This window comes from Thalia democratica, chromosome 9, assembly GCF_965202585.1.
Source record: "Thalia democratica chromosome 9, ktThaDemo2.hap1.1, whole genome shotgun sequence".
NCBI classification, from domain to species: Eukaryota; Metazoa; Chordata; class Thaliacea; order Salpida; family Salpidae; genus Thalia; species Thalia democratica.
The window spans coordinates 28,233,685-28,254,207 of record NC_139173.1 but is presented as its reverse complement, the minus strand read 5'-3'; the positions used below and the strand labels follow the sequence as shown (position 1 = coordinate 28,254,207).

The following is a 20,523-nucleotide window of genomic DNA, read 5'->3' as shown; positions in this document are numbered from 1 at the left end:
AGAAACATTGTATGTAAGATTTTGTATGAATTATCTACTCTTTTTACTTTTTTTACTATATTTATTTGATTAGATACATTAACTACAATAGGGTTGATCACGCCAATTCGATCATCAGACCACAAGTTTCGGTAGACTGAGACCGGTTTCGTCCTTATTAGGACTCATCAGTCAGTCACAACCGAAAAACTTGTAGTCGTCAATCTACAAAAAGTTTATCATGCTTTCACATGAATCAACTATTTGCTAGCAATGATCAGTGACGTCAGCATTGTCATTTGCCGTGCAACGTTTAAAACATTGTCCACTAAGCAAGACATCTGGCACGCTCGTTTTAGTACGATCAACAAAAAACATCGGCGAAAGTCAGCAGAGCAGAAGCCTGGACTTTCGTTTGCCGTGAGACAAGCTCAAGTTTAACAATAGGGTTGATCACGCCAATTCGATCATCAGACCACATTAACTACACTGATTAAATAGTATGATACATTTATTTATGTACACTTCGCAACTTATACAAGCAACAAAACTGCAAACTAAGTTTCACAAAAAAAAACATTATATAAAATGCGTAAACAAAAAGTTCAAAATCACTAAAAACAGCCTACAGGCCGAATGAGTACAAGTTTCGCAACTAAAGAACTGCTTGTTTTCTCCAGTTTAAATTCTCCTCATAGAACTTGATGACCAGTTTCGGGCAGTGCTTGTTGGCGTGCTCAGAAAACACAAAATCTGGTTCTGCCGAACCTTCCCTGAAAAAAATATTTTGTTTAAATAAATTGTATGTAGAAGTTTTGAGAGTAAGAAAAAGTTCTATCGTGTTCTCGTAGATTTTTGACATTTTAGACTGTTTTTTTTAAACTATAATCTACTTTTTACAGAACCGTACATTTTAGCTGAAAATATCAACTATTTTTTCAACTTTACTTTTACAGTTTGAATAGAAACTAAACCTTTATGTTGTATATATAGAAACTAGTACCAACCACTCCATAAGAAACACTGGTTTTCCGTTGTACTCAGTGACACCGATGATTCTCTTTGCAACCAATTTCGTCAGCATGCTCCTTTTTTTCTGCGGAGGTGAATAGTCTTCATCGTTCTTTTCTTTATCAGGTGTTGCAGTTTGTTTCTTGCCTAAAATTAAAGTAAAAATTAAGCGATCGTGATAAAAGTAGGGTTCTATTAAAATAATTAAAACAAAAAGCGGTTTAAAAACTTTAAAATATTTTTCTATATAAGTATATCAACGAAAAGTTGTTAAAATAGATTTACTTTTTATAAGGAACTGATAAAGATTTAGAATTTTCAAAAATTAAGTTGTTAACTTTGTTTAACGAAACTTTAGCAAAAATTGCTTGAAAAAAAGCACAAGCTTACTTATTTTCTTTTTTAAAACATTGCTTGTTTTATCACTTCTGACTTCATTGTCTATATCCATTTCTCGCGTTGGGAGGAAACTGCTCCTGAAAACCTTGCCTGGAAAGATTGATAAATAAGTTGATAATATTACAGTTGGAAATAATTTGCCAGTACATTCATTTATGATGTTATATTTTTATAATTGAAATTAACACAACATTATTTAAAGGGTAAAACTGTAGGAGAAAACTAGTAAGATTCTACATTTAAATAAACAGTTTACAATCAGTTGGTTTTACTGTTTAGTTTTAAATAGTATCTTTTTGCACTTTTCATTACACTTATAAACACGCTATATTTAAACATCAATATTTCAATCAAATGACACGTAACACAGTTTAAAGAAATAACGGTTTTAAATAGAATATTTAGTTATTTTAATATTTTAAGTGGAGGTAACTATTTAAACAAATTATTTTAAGGTATTACTAAAGCGCTTTTTGAAATTTTACTTTTTTTATAATGATAAGTAAGTAAAAATAAACTAGTTAGTAAAGAATATAAAAAGAAGAACTAGTCAGTTGGAAAAAAGTAATTGAACACATATTTCTAGCTAAGTAAATATGCAAACCATTTACCTCTTTTCTTTTTTAACAAGGAGCTAGATTCAAAATTGACATTTTTCCTGCTTTTTCCATCACCAAAGAGTACAAGATTATTACCTTAGAAATAATTAATTTAAATTCATGGATTAAAACAAAATTGAAACTCATCAGTACAATTAAACTTTTTTTAATAAAAACAAATTGATTTTACAAAACAAAATATTTTTTCACAATATTTAAAAAAAATATTAAATATAAATGTTTTATATTTCCTTTACCAAGTGATGATATTGGTTAACAGTAAATTTTTAACGAAACTTTTAACAAATATAACGTAAACATACCATTTTATCTCTATGTGCTATACTAACCTGAGTCGCTTAATGCCTCGATTACTTTCGTTTTTTTCTGGGACAATTTGTAATCTTCGATCAAGTCTTCAGTTATATTTTCCTCCGGTTCCCAACTGTTATGTATACTGATAAAAAATATAAGTACCATTAACTCTAAATGATTTCAAATTGTTTACTTGTTTTAGAAATACACAATAATTTTCAATTTAATATAATTTAAATCCTTTAAAATAAGTTTTAAATCCGAAAACAGTTTTCCGATTTTAATGAACTGTATGAACGTTTACTTAACTACAGGCGTTTTATAATTACTTCCACTAAAAAAAACTTCTATAAAATTTATAAGCCACTATATAAAACTATAACAGTTAATGAAAAAGAACAAGTTAGTTTTAACTTAGCTAACTTTCAACTTTATCATGTATAAGTTTAGCAACAACGTACTGAAGACTTTTGCTATCATATAAATATACTTATGTTTAACTATTTAGGTTAGAAGTATTGACACTAATTATTTAGAATTTTCTTAACGAACTTCGAATAGCCTTTCCATTTTATTTTGTACATAAAAACTTTTTTTCCCTTCGCATTCACTCTAATTCGCTTATCCAAAACTTTTTCGACACTGTAGTAATCCTCTGTTTGAGTCTTAGATGCATCCATATCCTCTATTGAGTCATCGGAAGTTTTCTTTCGATAATTAGTTTGCAAAGAAAAAGAAGTATCCATTTGATTTACTGTAAAAAACCCTGAAAATTAACTTTTAAAATGAGTTCAAAATGTTTTGTTTAGATAGGTCTAGAATCAATAGTTAGTGATTTAAAAACAAATTAAGTTTAATATTTAGTTATTTATATGTGCTAAATCCTTTTACTTAATATATTTCATGCAGATATACTTCAAGTAAACTTAAAGTTTGTAAACTTACAATGATTTAGAAACATAATAGTTGTAATTAAACTATAAAATAAACTTAGCACAATGTTTCAAGAAATATTTTATATTCATTGACAATAAATTTATAAAAAAATAATTATTTTGATTAGTACACTAAAAACTAACTAATAACTTCTTAACTGTTATTTAATATGCTTAAGTTATATGTGTATCTATCTGTGTACCTCTAGCATCATATAGTGGCTTGGCTTAGACAAAATTAAGCACATATGATTTAAAAACTTTATTTATCAGAACACAAAGAGACTCCTTTTATTTTACTGTTTTGAGATAGTTTACAAAAGATTATTTATAATATATGTTTTATTTAGATACACTGTTTTAGCTAGCTCAATAACCTTATACCAGTTATAATCTAAAGTATAGCCGTTCACACTTTCAGATCATAGATTACAATGCAATTTGGTAAACGATGATATTTGATTTAATAATTAACTTTATTTGAAAACTAAAACTTAAAATGACCGTTTTGTAACACATGCTATAAAATTACATAAAAACATAAGCACATTAAGATTAAACAAATAGTAGTACTTTAAGTTTATTATACTACATAAGTGTATTGTATTTGTTCAAAAAAATCTTTTTTGTCGTTCTTGTAACTTTAGTGTACTAATTTTTTTTAGTGTTAAAAATTGCTTTTAACATTAATACCACTACAGTTTTATGACTAGTAAAATATATCTTTGATATATACGGTAAAGTATCAATGTACCATAAACTTAAAAATAATGTTAATGACATATTGATATTTGAAATAATTACTGGTTGTGAAAAAAGTATTTAAAAATGTTTATACACATATTTCTTAATTCATTTTTTTAGTAATTTTTTCAGACAGATGTTAAAAAAAATAGTTAAAACTTAATTATAATCTTATTTTTTCGTTAAAATCATTTAATCGAGTATTTTTATTTTGTACTAGATAATGATTGATTAGCTAAGTTTCAAATTTATGAATTCTGGTTTCAAACTAAAAGTAACTAGCTAAACGATTTAGTTTACAACGCACTCAATTTGAGTCTAAAACAATTTAATTAGTTTCAGTTTGTTATGTATGTATGATTTAGTTTTTTAACTTAAAACATAAAACTTTCAAAAGGGATTTAGACTGATATAAGCAAAAGTTTTTTTGTACAAGTACCAAAAAAAAACTATAGTTTATTTAAAACTAAAACTTTATTTTTCTCAATTGACTGTGTTAGAGAATTCCCCTTATTTGAATAATACAAGTTATACAAACTAAATTATTCATAGCTAGTCAATGAATCATTTTCTAAAACATATTTGGTAATTACCTAGGATGATCTACCATAATTTTAGGCAAAAGGTCAATGTTTTAAGCCTAACAGGTTTAATCTAAAAAAAAATCTTTGTTTTAAACAAGCTATATAAAAAAATAAAGTTAAATTGGTTTATCATTAGCTATGCCAAAAAATCTGGAAAAACCTAAAATTTGACAATTTAGGCTAAAAAACCTGGAATTTGAGAAATTAAAAAAAAATGGAAAAACCTGGAATTTTTAACAATTATAACAATTATCGTAATGTTAAATACCACCTAAACTTCCTATCCATCAAAAATGTGTACTTTTAAAAACCTGAAGGAAATTTTGAAAACCTGGAGAAAATTGCCAATCCTTTAATAAAACTTAAATAATTAATTGCTTTTGTTTTACAATGTAGTAACTTATATAAAATTTTGTATTAATACAATCACTATATATTGTAAAATAAAAGCTATTAAATACTCAAGTTTTATTACTTCAGATAAATAAATTTAATTCTATTTTTGTATTTATGAAATATTGATTTTTTGACTATTATTAGTTTGAAATAGACTTTAGTATAATATAATTTCAGCTGGATTTTGGTGCAAAATCATCCTAGGTAATTACCATATATTTTTTCTTAAGTTTAATTGTTTTGATGAACAACCTAACTAAATTTTTGAATTTATTTTGAATTTTAAATGTTTTTATCTAATGATTTGTCCAACAACTAGTTTTAACTTGAGTATAAATTATATAATTGAAATTTTGAAAAAAGTGACTTAAGTGTTTTTTAATTTAGTCTTTTTTTAATTAAAAGTATACATAAAATGATTTGTATTTTAAATAAAATCAATATTACCTTAATTCTTCAGTTTTATAAAACTCACTAGTAAGATTTGAAGAAAATACCTAAAATAAAACTAACTCTTATCTTTCAGGGTGGCCATTTTATCTATAAACTTGGAAAAATTAGGTATTTAAAACTATTAGACATGGATCAACAGGTCAAAAACAAAGCTATTTAAATATACTCTTAAAATCCTAATTCTTAATAGTTTGTAAAAAAAGAAAATTTTTCTTTAAAGATAAAAATGAATATTTTTTTGACAAACAAGTTGTATTAAATTAACTCACATAAAATATTTAATGCTGCCTTTGCCTATCCCTGATGTAAGCAAAAAAACCTGTAATTTTTTATACTTTTTAACAAAAACCTTAAGTTTTGAATTAAATACAGTGGAGAGTAACTACTCTTTTAACCATCAGAGGATCTTGCAAAACTATTTGAACTATTTTTCATGATAGCTAAATAGCTAAAAAATATCAAATAAAATCTAGAAAGTAATACATTTGCAATTTTGCCATTGCTTCAAGTGCAAAAATATTTGATAAATAAAATTCAAGAGAGAAGTTATTATGTTTTTTTTGGTAAAAGTTTTAATACAAAATTACAGAAAAACTTGTATGGTATGTTGTTAGATTTGTTGTTATATTTTCTTTACATATTTTAAACTTCATAAAATAGACATAAAGGCTGTGAAACATCAAACTCTATTCCAGGGTTTCCCAATTTTTTTTTCATAACGCCCTCTTTAGCAAAATTTCTCAGAAAAATACTTTTAAATAAGCCTAATGCCTTCTTTTTGCTCTCATCATCAACTCCAGAATATCTTGTGTACGTTTGAACTTATTGCTCCTAAATTTCTGAAATTTTGTATAACATCTAGTATAAGTTTTTTTTGCTATTCACCATCAACTCCAGAACATCTAAGTTATAGATTATGGTCTAATTACCACCCTGTGGCCCCTTTTATTACTCAAGGCCCCCTTTTGCCTTTTTTCTGTTTATGGCCCTCTCAATTTCTGTAAGCGCCCATAAGGAGGCTATATATCCCACTTTGGAAAACCCTGCTCTATTCTACTAAAGTCAACTTCATAGTTCTGATGAAAAATGTCAGTAATATCAACATAAAACTGATATTTAAATTAAATTAAAGAATTAGATAAACAGTAGCTAAATATAGTTGTTCTCTAACACCAACTTCAAGACAAAAATCTTTTGAGAATTCTCCCTAGATTTTCGTTGTTTTTACATGGACTTTCCTAAATTTTTTTAAATTTTAATGAGAACCCTGTTTTAAATGTTTTAACCAGAATTGTCTTCTTAATAGAATAGTACGTAAATTAACCACTAAATAAAAAAACTAATAATTTTATTTTAAATTTTTTATATTAATTTCACAAGAGAAGTTATTATAGTTTTTTTTTTGATAAAAGTTTTGATATAAATTTACAGAAATTTGATGACTTTTTATTAATTTTTAATAACTTTGTAAAGTTATTTCCTTAAAAAAATACAATATAGTTATATAATTTTAATAAGTTAATAAAAAGCAAACAAAATATTTATTTAACCAGAGCATATTTAATTTAAATTTTATAATGGATGAAACTCTACCAGATCACTTTGATTTTATTGTTTTAGGTACAGGTAGGTAGTTAAATTAAATTATATTTATATTTTTTTTTCATATCTGGATCATTCGATTCAGACTTAAAGTCTTTAAAAACTGTAAGTCTAAGTTTAAAAATAAAAAAACTGTTTAACCACTTTTTCATATATCAAGTTTAGTATATTTTATTTATGCTTAAAAAATTTTTTTTTATTAAGCTTAGTATGTTAATGTACAATTAAGATATAAATTGAAAAAAGTAGAAAACAATCTCTGATTCAAAAAAAGTTTACAAAAGTTTACAAAATACAAATGAAAAGTTTATGTATTTTTGTACATAAAGGTTCAGTATGAAACAGTTTTCTACAAGTTTAAAAATTATTCTACTTTAAAGATTACTAAATATAGATTTTTTATCAATAATTTTCAAGGGTTATATTCTGCTTTCACACTTTTAATAAATTTTTATTTCAATTAAAAATGACCATAATTTTTTATTGTAGGTTTTCAAGAGTCTGTGCTATCTGGGGCATTTTCAAGAGTTGGAAAGTCGGTCCTTCACATAGACCCAAACAAGTTTTACGGAGGTGATTGGGCCTCTTTCAACATAAACAGTTTCCAGAAGCACATTGAAAAGTCACAAGATGCTGATCAGAGTGTTTCCAGTAAGTTGTTAAAGAGTTACCTGTTTTGTTGTAACGTTTATCCTCTGTTTTTTATTAAAGTGTTTGCACTCTTAGATATGATATACACAATTTGAAAAGGTGATGGTATAAAACTTAAAATTTGCATTTGTACGTGTTTTAGCTCAGTTTATTATGTGCTGATAAGTTTTAATGGTTTAGTGTCTAACTAAAACTTTCAAAGTAAAAATTAAAAGTAAAACCAATTCTTTAAAACTTAACTACAGTAACCTGCCACCTAGGTACGCACTTTGAACACAGTGAAAAGTGGTACTTAGGAAATTTTGGTCTTAAATTTACTACATAAAGCCTAATACCGACATATTTGAAGCCACAAAAGTTTACAAATGACTCTTAAAACAAAATCCGCCAATACAAAAACTTTCATCATAAAAACAAAACAAAATGTTTTATATACAACTTTTAAGTTCATCTCTTTTTTTGTTTGTTTAGTTTTAATTTATTTGGACTAGATACAATAAAAGTTATCATCAAATGTAGTACTTTTGTATTATCACTTTTAGGTTTGTTTTCAAATAAAAAGTAAAAAATAAGTTGAATTTTAAACACAGTGTTTTTTGGCTAGAAATGATACCATATCGTCAGTTTGTATCTATGAAGTGTGTACTAAGTCATTGTATTTTATTTAAGTATCTATCTCGAGCTTCAGTTTTATAACTTAAATCTTCTTAATAAAACACTCAACCTTTTCCACACTGGCAAAGTATTAAGTTACAAACATTTTGCAGCACAGTCCACTTTCTAGGACAAGCAGCTGTTTTCTTTCACTTAAGTTTTTTCGAAAGTTGTGCAGTAAAAGCATTTCAAGTTTCACTCACGCTCCACTATAATTTCACTAATCTTAATATATAAAGTCGGGCAAGCAAACTCCCCTTGGCCAGATCCAGCCTGCCAGGCTTAAATTTTGTCTCACAAATTTAAATCAAAACCCGATAAAGACATAAGAATGTTATGCAAAACAAATTAGTTTGATCTTTTATGCAACAAATATTTTGTAATGTGCTCCTAGCTTTGTTTTCTTTACTAAATTGTTATTTGATTTCAGTTTTGCTTAGTTTTTTTCAAGTTTTTATATGAGTTTTTTTTTTAATTACATGCTCCACAAGGACTTAATTAATATCCGACCCATAAGAGTGTTAGAGTTTAAAAGTTTAAAAAATAAACTCATAACTTTTGTTTTTTAATCAATTTACATTCATACTTTTTAAACTTTTATGTTACACACTATTCTGATTATAAGAAAATTAAAAAAATCTATTTATAAAAGTCTTTTAAATATGTAGGACTGTTTCAAAAGTTTAAAAGCTAGAACAATATTTATTTTAAGACTGTTTTACTAAACTACCCATTTTACCTTTTTTTTTTCTTTTAGATGCAGTGGAGTACAACTGTGAAGAAAATGAAGAAATATTAGTTCTGAAGCCACCAATGAATACAATCACAAATGGTAGAGTTAAAAACAAGTTTGTTAATTATAGTGTAATTGTCTATTTTTATAATGTATATTCAACAAAATAAAAAGATTGGATCAAGTAAACTGTATTGGTCTTTTTTTGTATGCTTATGATTTAGATCAGGGTTTCCCAAAGTGGGCCATTTCAGAAATTAAGGGGACCGCTGCAAAGGTGCTGTAGGGGGCGGGCCATGAGCCATAATTTGAAACTTAAACTACTTAATCTGGAGTTTATGATTTAGAGCAAAAAAATTAGGTGTATCTAAGAATAGTTTTGAAACTTATACTAGATAAATTGGGAAAGTTTCAGAATTTTAGGGGCCATAAGCTTTAAAAGAAGGAGACACAAGGCCACAATTTGAAATTTATACTAAATGCTCTGGAGTTTATGATAAAGATCAAAAAAGTCTTAGCCGTATTAAAGATAGGTTTTAAAAAAAAAATTGATGACCATAAGGTTTTTATTTCTTAAGAGGGGCCTTATGAAAAAAAAGTTTAGTAAACCCTGATTTAAATACAATGTTTTCTTTTTTGAAATGTTTTCTAATATGAATTTTTTTTAATTAGAAAATTAATAATTCTGATTACTTAGGTTTATTAGTGAATAAGTAAAATAATGTGGTGAACTAATTTTAGTGCATTGACAAAAAGTTATAGTATTTTTTTTCTAGTTAAAGAAGTTACTTGGTACAAAAAATAGTTATACTTTTGTTTTAAACAAAGGAAGTCTTGTTTTTTAACTGTTTAAAGTCTAAACCAAAATATATTTGTACCCACTTTTTGGTAATAAGCTTTTTCAAATTTAAAGTATAGCGCCAAAGACCGATAACGCAAGATCGGATGAAAGTTTAGAAGCGGAAAGTGAGCAGAACATTCAACAAGAGTGCTCAAGTGAAAACGAACAAGGCAGCACTGCTGGAAAAAGTTCAAACATAAATGCCGATTACATTAAAGAGCAATGGAGGAGAACTAACATTGACCTTGCGCCCAAAGTTTTTTTGTTTATTTATTTTATTGTTTTGAAAATTTGAAAGTTTTTTTGAAGTATAATCTTACTAAAACTGTATTTCCAAAAAGAGCACCTGTGCCTAGTTGTGTGCATAAAAATAGTTTAAACTGTGTGGCATAAGTTTTTATGAGTAGTGAAAGTATTTTTGTTTCTAATACATGTCTCCTCTTATTTTCAAAAATTGTTAAAAAACTGTAAAATGTTGTGTAGTAGAGTGTACAGCCCTTTTTTAATGTGGTATTTTTTGTATTAAATACCTACTTAAAAATCAATTTCACATATTATTTTTTGCTTTACTAATTTATTAAGTTAGACTTTTAAAAAGTTTCTAAATGATCTTTTGTAATCTATTTTTATTTGATGTCATAACATGTTTTTTTCAGACTATGTTAACTAAAAAGTAAGATTTTAATGTTTTTATAAGTTTTACTAAAAAACACTAACTGTTTTTGTAAAGTTTTTTTAAACCTGTTTATCCAAGCTTTAAACTTTGTTTTTGAAAGTTTTAGTATTGTTTGCTTACAATTAAAAGCTTGAGTTACATCTTACATTATATTGCTTTTAGTTTTATACAAAACGTTTATCACTTTTAAGTTGTCTAAACAGCAGGTATAATAAAAAAATAACAACAGTCTAAATAGTGTGTAATATGTTTTATCATAAATTATACTGTGAAAGAACAAAAAAAAAGGCTTTAAGTATACAGACTCTTGGCTAAGATCTTTAAAACAAAAATATAGGCTTTGATTTACTTATTGCTCTTCACAAGTTAAACACTGATAAAACACAAAGTATAATTCTTACTACCAAGAAGCCAGCTCTTTGAGTATATATACTATACGCCTTCAAGTTTGTTAAAAATAGATGACGAGCTTTTATAGTAAAAGTTAGTAAATAAATAAGTTTAAACAACACAGATGCTGCTGTCGAGAGGGGAGCTTGTAAAACTGCTCATAAAGTCGAACGTGTCAAGGTATTTAACGTTCAAGCAGGTGGACAGAATACTCACCACTTTGAACGAGAACGCTACCAGCCTCGAGAAAGTTCCCTGCTCCAGATCTGACGTATTCAATACCAAGTTTGAATTTTATGTTTAAAATTTATAAATGTGTATATTTACATAAAAGATTTTAAAATAACAAAGAACAAAGCACATCTACTTTGTTGGCATTTTGAAATCCATGTGCATAATAATATAAGAATTAAAAATTGCTTGTGAATTTTGATATTTTTTAATTTATTGAAAAGAGATTAAGTGTGATTTTAGTTTTTTAAGCATAACTTTTGTCGACACTACTTAATAATAAATCTTAACAATTAATAAATACTATCTAAGTATATCATACAGCACAACTAGTTTACAAAGTTAACAACTTTTTTCCTAAATTAAATCTTTTACGACGTACACTAAGTCTAAAGTTTTATTTTTTTGCACAATTATTAAATAAAATATTAAGTTATACAATACAAGAGCTAAACTGTTTAATGTTTTGAATTTAAAACTGAACGCATATTTCGTTATGTTTGATTTTTGTTTGATATTAACCAGCTGGTGAATTGACAGTTCACTATTTGGATTTATGTATGCATACTTGATCAATATTTATTACATTTATGTTGTATGGTAGCTTTAAAACAAAAAGCTCTTAAAAGTAAATAAAGTTTATGTAAATAATATAAAGCTTTTATTCATTCAAAGGTTCTGAAAATAATGCTTTTAGAACTTTGAAAAAAAAATTTGTTAGTTTCAGTTTTAGTCCAAAATAATTATGTTTTTAAGTAATCATATTAGTAATAGTAAACATATTATATAATATAGTATTCTTAAAGCAAATGACCTAAATATTTTATCCGCTGAATATACTTTATTATTTAATCAACAACACTAAATTACAGATTAATAAAAATGATAGAGAAAAACAAATTAATGAAAGTGCTTACAATCGCTTTAGACTATGAAAATCAACAACAAAAATATGAAGGTTTTTGTTTGAAATTTTATGTACGAATTTTCATAAGCTAAAATATACATATTTCTATTCAATAGTGCACTTTGTTTTTTTGTATGCAAAATATAATATTATATATTAAAGAGTTTTTGACATTATTTAAGATACTTAAATAAAGATTAAGTCAAGTATAAGTTAATACATAATTATATCTTTGCCAATTTTTTTAACTAAAGGTTCAACAAAAATTTACAAAACTTTACTAACTAATTTACAAACTAATAAATAAGTCTCATAAAATATTTTAGTAAAACTTTTTAATAGAATGTCAACCATTTTTTAAGTTCAAGTTTACAAATAAATATTTAAAAGTACCCAATTTTATAACACAAGTGTGAAAAATACTAGTAAAAGTCAAAATTTGGTGATGTTTTATTTTAAAATCTTAAAACTAAATATATAGATAGCTTTTAATAAGATCTTAAGTGTACAAATATATTTAAAATAAAAATTTCCAGCATATAAAGATAAGCCGTTCAGAGAATACCTCAGAGATGGTGCGAGATTGAACAAAAATTTACAGGTTAGACTAGAATATATATTTTGTCTTAATTTTAATTTTAAATGAAAAACATACTTAAACTAGTTTTTATAAAAAAGTATATACTATAGATGAAAAACCAAATTGAACTATTTTTATTAAAAAAATTATAACATGGTATAGTTTTTATATTTTTAAAGTACAATGTCTAATACTTGCTATTAAAACAAATACAAGCTTCATTTTGACTTGAAGTTTAGTCTTTAAAAAAGTGGACCTAAGATTTTTTAATTTCAAAACATAGTTCCATAATACACTGCACATCAAAAAAAAAAGCTTGATGTTGATACAATATTTTATTTCTGATGAGTATGTAAAAGTACTTTTAACCAAAAAATTGCATTCAGCTATTTTGCATTTACTTGGGGTCCATACTTAAAAAGTTAATCAACTTTTTTTTTCAAGGACTTTATCTTTAATTTACGTTTATTAACTTGGCTTTCAATCTTTAAAATTTAGTTATTGTTATGTTGTCTATGTCTAATTAAATAATAAAAACTTTATTTTTTCAAAGGACTTCATAATATACTGCATATCGATGGTGGACGAATCGGCCTCAACACTAGAGGGCCTCGTTTCTGCCCAGTCCCTGGTCAAAAGTGTGGGTCAGTACGGTAACGGGGCTTTTCTGTGGTCCATGTACGGAACCGGGGAGCTTCCACAAGCTTTTTCGAGGTAAATCTAAATAATAAAAATTTGAAAATTAAGTTTATTTCAAAAAAACTTTTAATGTTTTTGCTAAAAACTTAAATATCTATTAAAAATCGAAAGAAAGATTTTACCATAAAAAAAATTATTTTATTTATTTTTTAACTTTGATAATTCTTTTTAGCAGTTCGTTATTTTTTACATGTATAAGTTTTTTTTATGTCAAAGTTTACAATGTATAATAGGTGCAAAAATCTGTTTTATTCACAACAATTGTTTCTATAAACTAATGTCAATCTGTTTTGTTTGGTTTGATAAGATTGACATTAGTTTATAGAAACAATTTTTGTGAATAAAACAGATATTTGCTTCTTACTTTATTGTATCTTATCTCTTTACTTTTGATAAATTGAGCTCTCTACTATAATTAATTTCAAATAAACTCAAGCATTTCAAATTTAATTAAGTCTTTATATTTTTATATTAAACTTTTTTCTTTCTTTTATCTTATAGTTGCTTAGTTAAATCTCAAAATGATTTTAAAAGTTTTGATCTTTTTCCGTCTTCAACTATACATCAAAGTTGACAGTTAGATCGTTAAATAATTACAACTGTTATAACTTTTTTGAATGAATTTTATTTTATTTTTAAATATAAATAATACTAATTTAAAGCAGTCTAAAAACAAGCGCTTTGAAATTATTTTTAACAGCTAAGTAAATAATTTTTGAAATTGTACAACTCACATAAGTTAAAATACATTTTTTTTAAATTTTTGACAATATCTAACTTAAATCTTTTTTGAAACGCAACTTACGACAACAATTTTTATTATAAAATATTTTTATATATATAAAAAACATGCCAACAGACTGAGTGCGGTATTCGGAGGTGTATTTTGCCTGCAGAGAAGTGTTAAAGCTTTGGTATTGGATAAAAACACCAAGAAATGCAAGGCTATCATAGATTCTACTGGTAGCTATATTGTTTATTGTAATTAGTTTTTTTGTCAAATAAGAGTTACGATTATATTGAAAACCTAATTATGGATGAAAACAAAAAGTTGGATTGCAATACGTTTCATAAAGTAAAACAGAATGACTTCTTAAATTTACAATGCTCAAATTAGTTTTTGAACATTTGTAATTATTTGTTCTAGTCATGATAAAGATATTTAAGTATAAAAAGCAAAAGTTCATCAAAACACAAGTTAGCATTCATAATTAGTATTTTCATTCTTCAGGTCAAAAAATAAGTTGCAACCACCTGATAATGAACGAGAAGTTTTGTAGTAATTGTGACGTAACACCCAAGCAGAAGTTTCACAGGGCAGTGTACATCAATGACAATTCAATCTGTGACAAAATAGATGCCGATAAAACTGAACCTGTTAGTTTTAAAATTTCATTAATTTTACATGATGGTTTTTGTATGTTGCTTTTGAAAATGTCTTATCAACATTTATTTTTTGACTTATAATGGATAAAACCAAATTATTCTAAAAAATCTTTTTATTTTTAAGAAACTCATTTACATTTAAGTTAAATTAAAAATTTTTAAATGACATTACTGCTTAGACAGCTTTTGTAAACATAAATTAAGAAGCTTACAATTTACTTAATTAGAAATTGATGTTATATTTAGTTTGTTAATTTTTAGCTTCTGTTGGTTGTTTTTTAAAACGAGTTTTTAAGTTATTAACCACTCCTATAGTAAAAAGTGTAACAAAATTTTTTGTTTGTATGCATTTTATTTAATTGAATAGAATATCTTTTTTTTTTTACTTACACTTGACACGGTGGTAACAACCATGTAATACTTGTTTTCTAGAAGTTTAAAAAGTTAAAACTCCCACTAAATTTATGACTGCAGTCAGTCTTACAATTTTTCTATTTTGCACTATCTAAAAATTTGAATGGTAGATATAAATTAAATGTTTACAGAAATTTATTTTTTTGTAACCCGTACAAGTAAGAATATTTATTTTTTGAGAAAATGGCAACTTAAACTGATAGCATTTTTATATTCGTATAAGGCGCTTGTTGAACTGAAAACCTGTTTAGTTTTAAAACTTGTTACCAATTTAACAAGTTAATAGTTTAATAAATATTCACATAGTTATGATATTACTTTCATCAGATATCAATGGCAATACTGAAGCCTTCAGGGGAAGAACCTCTCGTGAAACTGTTAGAAATTTCTGCACCAGGGGAGGTTTGCCCGAGGGGATGCTGTTAGTTTTTCATTGAAATATCTTAATATTCAAGAAAGGTTCTGTATTATAATTTAATTTTCAAAATTTTTATAAGACCATATTCAAACTTAATTTCAGTGTTGCCACAAAACCTGGAATCCTGGAAAAACCTGAAATTTGACAACTTAGGCTAAAAAAGACTGGAAAAACCTGGAACTTGAAAATATTTGAAAAAAAAAATTGTGGTAAAACCTGGAATTTTAAACAATTTTTACATGTTAAAGTAGTAATTTATATACCATTTACAACTTATTATTAACAGAATAATCATTTTGTTTTTTATTTTATTTCACAAAGCTTTTCAAAATTGTTCAAAACAAAGTTTACAAAATGTTAACATATTAATAATTTAGAATACTAAATATTTCAATTGTTTAAAGACATGGTTCACGCATACATTGATGCGTCACAAACAAATTCAAATCACGATGGTGATCTCGCAAAGGTTTTTGAAAGAACTGAAAAACTGCTCTACAAAAATAAATCAGGTGATTAAAAAGTACATTGGATGTATCATTACTTATTAAGATTTATTAATAGTTCAGTACATGGTTTGCTAGATAAGTTTAGTTTTTATGTGTTTTTTAAAGTAAAAAAGTGCTTGCAGTTAATGTAAAACATCTAAAAAAATATTTTGGTTTAGCCTAAGGAGAACTAAATAGATAGATAATCTCAAGTATTTAAAAATTAGGAGTCGGTAACTAATTTTTTTAGTCTGCAAACAGTGAACTATGATTTCAAAGTGTGTCTATAAATATTTTTAAGCTTAAAATATATCACAAAATTTTGTAGTCTTAAAAAATAAGTAAATAGAAATTTAATTAAAGTTTTCAAGTCTATAAACAAATGCGATTTACATCAACTTAAATATTGAAAAACGCTTAACAAAATTGGTTACCACTAACTTACACTTTTGTATATTTGAGTAACAAAATACAACTGAAATATATTTATTGTTATTAGAAAAAGTAAAAAACGATTCGAACACTAATAGTTATTTAACTAATTACTAATTAATTACTTACGTTTTTTTCAGGTTGTTCCCAGGATGCAAACTGCACGAACCACTGGGCGGCCTACTTCACCATGTCTTCGCATCATGACGTCACAATGAGTATTGAAAACGTGACAGTGACGTCAGGGCCCGACATGAGCGTCACTTTTCAACAGACCATCAGCGAGGTAATGTGTTTTAAATATCTGGAAACTTTTGTGTTAAGAATTTGCAAAACCTTCCAAATAAATTGAGACGGAAAATGTTTAATGTTTCCTGTTAATTTTTAGTTAGTTTGTTTTGATTTATTTATTATACTATGATGACATACTAGTTTTATTTTTAATTAATTTACAATGTATAATAAGAATTAAAAGTTGGTATTCATTAATAGTTCATTATTCATTAATATTATTGTATTCATATACTATATTAAGTATACATATAAAATGTTCTAAACATTATTAAAATGTGGAATATTATTGCATCTAATTAAACTGTATAATAAACAGGCAAAGGAAATATTTGAAAAGTTATTACCAAATGAAGACTTTCTCCCGAGAGCTCCAGATTCTGACGAAATTATAATGGAAACAGAAGAAGAAAATAATAATCAACAACAAGAAACACAACAACAAGCGAGCAATCAACAAATTTATCAACAACAACAAAATGAACAACCTGATCAACAAGAACAAAATAATGAACAACAAGAAACATCAGAAGTATGACACTTAAGTATTTATAATGAGAAAATCATTTACTTATTATAAAAGTTATTATTTAAAACAAGTTTTTGATATTTCAAAAAGTAAGTTAAATAAAATATATTTAAATTCCAGAGGCGAAACGATGAAAATTCAGATGCTGATGTTTGAGCTTTAATCACAATTTTTATATTGCTTTATATTTATTTTAATTTTTTATCAAAGATAACAACTGTAAGTCTATTTTACACATATTTTTTACAAGTTTAAATTTTAACATGTTTTCAAAAAAGAAGTTAATTTTTCTTAAGAATAATTTATTAGATTTACAATAGGATTCTATTGCTTACTGCAAAATTACTTAGAGAATTACTATCTTTTTTTCTTTGATCATTTTTTATTTTAAATGTTGCTTGTTAACTTACATCTGAAATCTTTTAAAATATATTTTTTAGTTTGCAGTTTTAAAGTTGATGTAACTATTATGAAACTGTTTTTATTTAAATCTTATTCAGTTTTAAGATTTGTTTTTACATTTTTACACATTTACTATGCTCCATCTTTTGATATAATTTAAGTAAGATTTTTGTGTACTATTTGTTTTTAAAAGTAGCAATTAGACTTCTCAACTTGGGTTCAAAGAGATAAATATTTTATGTAAAATTTCTGATATAAAAAAACGTTTGGTTGTATTATAGATTTTCAGTTATAATTAAATTCTTATTCAAAGAAGTATATTTTTTTAATGTTATACAGTAAGGGTGGGCTAGATGTGAAAAATAGTCCTTGGCAAGCCGGAGCATGTGATTTTCATTAAACTTACAAAAATCACTCAGTTATCTAATTCATTTCAACAAAGTACTAATTCTAAGTGACCTAGTTGTTTGTGGTTTTTTTTACTTACTTTCAATTCTCCTATGACCTGTAGTTGAGACCTTTTTTTTGCTCTTTATTTCAAATCTCCTAATATCTAGTTCAATGTTCGGTTTAGCGAGCCAGACTTACATGCATCCCGTCCGCAGATTTATCCTCTGAGGATCAAATTATTCCTTAACTGTGTGTTATTGGTGAGCCCTTGTTGCCCACACCTATTCTAGATAGTTCATAGCAAGTTTTGCCTCGCAAAAGTATCAACACCATACTGTACACATGGTTGCCACTTTACCTGGAATTTGAGAAATTTTGACGAAAAACCTAGAAGTTTGAACAAAAACCACTAAAAACCCTGGAATTTTTAATATGTTCAGTATTAAAATTTGAATTTGACACAAAAAATATATCAGATAGATAAGAAAAAATTTGTAGTTATCAAATTTTTTTTATAAAAAAAAAACAATTAATGTAGCTTAAGAGTATTTTTTTAAAGTTTTTATACTATTTAACACATTTTCTTACCTTAAACTTAACTCTAAACTAAAAATAGACTCAAAAATGTGTACTTTTAAAAACCTGGAAAAAAATAGGAAAAAACGAGTGGCAACCCTGTATAGATATTGTTTTTCTTTTGTTAGTACCTCACACTACTGGTCAACACAGAAGTAAGTTTCCTTTTTTCCGGTTAAATTTTGACTTTATGGTTTTTTAGCTTTTGATAATATCGTATCTATTTTATTTAATTGATTTTTTTTACAGATTATAAAATTAATATGATGTTTAGAATGAGTTTAGCCTATGACTTCCTAAACTTATAACTCTTGAAAAGTAGTTTTCAAAAGTTTCCCAACGGCTTTACCTTTTTAAGGTCTTACTTTCGTAAAAATAAGTATTAGTCAAATATCTAAAGTTATGGCTCACTAAAAAAATGTTCACCAATCTTACTTTAATTTAGGCTCTTTGAGTGTTTTTGCCATAGCATATCCAAGCTTCTTCGTACCAGAACGTTGTTTTTTTCATTTACAAAAACAAACTGGTTCATAAGTGTATTTTGATGCCGGCTTAGTTATTGTACTAGTGATTAGTATTGTAAGTTTATTAAACGACTTAGTATTTGACATTTATTCTAGGTAAGTTAAGGAAAAGTTTGTGATAAAGTATTTAAGACTTAAAAATTTAAATTAGTTTAGATATCACTTAAGAGAAAATAATTTTACAAAAAAGTTTTGAATAGCTGTAAGAAGTATGAAATATAAAGAGACATAAATTTTTGTTAAAAACTTTTACAACTATTTAAAGGCTGGTCTATTAAAAAGGGGTAGGAGTCTAAAATGCAAGAAAGGGAAATTTTAGCACGGGTTGAAATTATTTTTAATTGTCACCTCTTTATTTAACTTCAATTAAATATTATTTTTTTCACTATCAACATGACCTCTTACCCTCGTTTGCATTTTTTTCTATCACTATAACCACCACCCTCGGTCAGTAACTTTTTTCAATTTTGTTTTTTATTAGTTTACTATTTTTATATGTTTTCTAGTTTTTTAATAGAATAGTTATTATTTTTACTATCACTGTTACCCTCGGTCGGTAACTTATCTTATTTTTATTACTCTCGTGCAAAAGTGCCCCTTCGTGCATATTTGACCCGTCTCATTTGAAAAAGGTAGTTGTCAGAAATGCGCGAAAGCAATTTTCCACGGATTGATACTTTTTACGTCGTTGAACTCCCAGAAACAAAATCAAAACTTTTGCACGGGTTTGAAACTTGATTTCAGCCAATTGGTAAGCAATTTATCCTGTCGGTTTGGAAAGCGCCGAATGACGATTGTAGCGGTGACTCAAACCGTGCAAAACTGAACTGGCCTGTCAAAACAAGAAGTCCTGATATTACCTGTTGTTTACACACTCCCAAGGGATTGTGTAAAATAAACTTTCACTTACCAAATCCATTAGCTTCTTAAAAGTTCATAAACTTAAATGATTCAAAAAAACTAGTTGTAACTTGAAAATAACTCGAAATGGCTGTTGGTAAACATACTCAAACTCAAATAGATTTTATTCTTAAAAAACTAAGTTGTGAAAAGTTATAATATTGTAAAACTTTTTTTCGCTGATTGTTTGTAGTGTAATTTTCTAGGTATGAGCAGCACTGGTATGAACTGAAATGTATTTACTTAGTTTATTTTTTAAGTTTGGTCTAAGGACCTGGTGTACGAAAAATATTTCGGTTATTGAGTCGCTAAAAAAGTTTAGTTTAAAGACCTTATTTAGGAAAGAACTTTTCGGTTATCTAGTCGTAAACTCCATAGTTTTAAAATATATTAC

The 20,523-nt window shown here is 26.2% G+C and overlaps 2 protein-coding genes across 2 annotated transcripts; one reads left to right on the top strand and one right to left on the bottom strand.

The window, feature by feature from the left end:
* Window positions 1-634: 634 nt before the first annotated feature.
* LOC145845153 (chromobox protein homolog 1-like) lies at window positions 635-2,983 on the bottom strand. The gene is made up of 5 exons (XM_082952576.1): window positions 2,856-2,983; window positions 2,339-2,433; window positions 1,417-1,479; window positions 987-1,137; window positions 635-752 (listed from the first exon to the last, which is right to left on the bottom strand). Exons 1-5 carry the CDS (start codon window positions 2,981-2,983, stop codon window positions 635-637), a joined length of 555 nt encoding a protein of 184 aa, XP_082808702.1.
* A 3,989-nt stretch (window positions 2,984-6,972) lies between these two features.
* LOC145844048 (rab proteins geranylgeranyltransferase component A 1-like) lies at window positions 6,973-17,653 on the top strand. The gene is made up of 15 exons (XM_082951383.1): window positions 6,973-7,041; window positions 7,507-7,668; window positions 9,080-9,170; window positions 9,969-10,152; window positions 11,087-11,247; window positions 12,066-12,151; window positions 12,637-12,701; window positions 13,234-13,394; window positions 14,239-14,342; window positions 14,611-14,756; window positions 15,507-15,600; window positions 16,002-16,109; window positions 16,658-16,803; window positions 17,128-17,340; window positions 17,458-17,653. The coding sequence occupies exons 1-15, from the start codon at window positions 6,993-6,995 to the stop codon at window positions 17,491-17,493; spliced, it is 1,806 nt and encodes a 601-aa protein (XP_082807509.1). The 5' UTR covers window positions 6,973-6,992; the 3' UTR covers window positions 17,494-17,653.
* The last annotated feature ends 2,870 nt before the right edge of the window (window positions 17,654-20,523 follow it).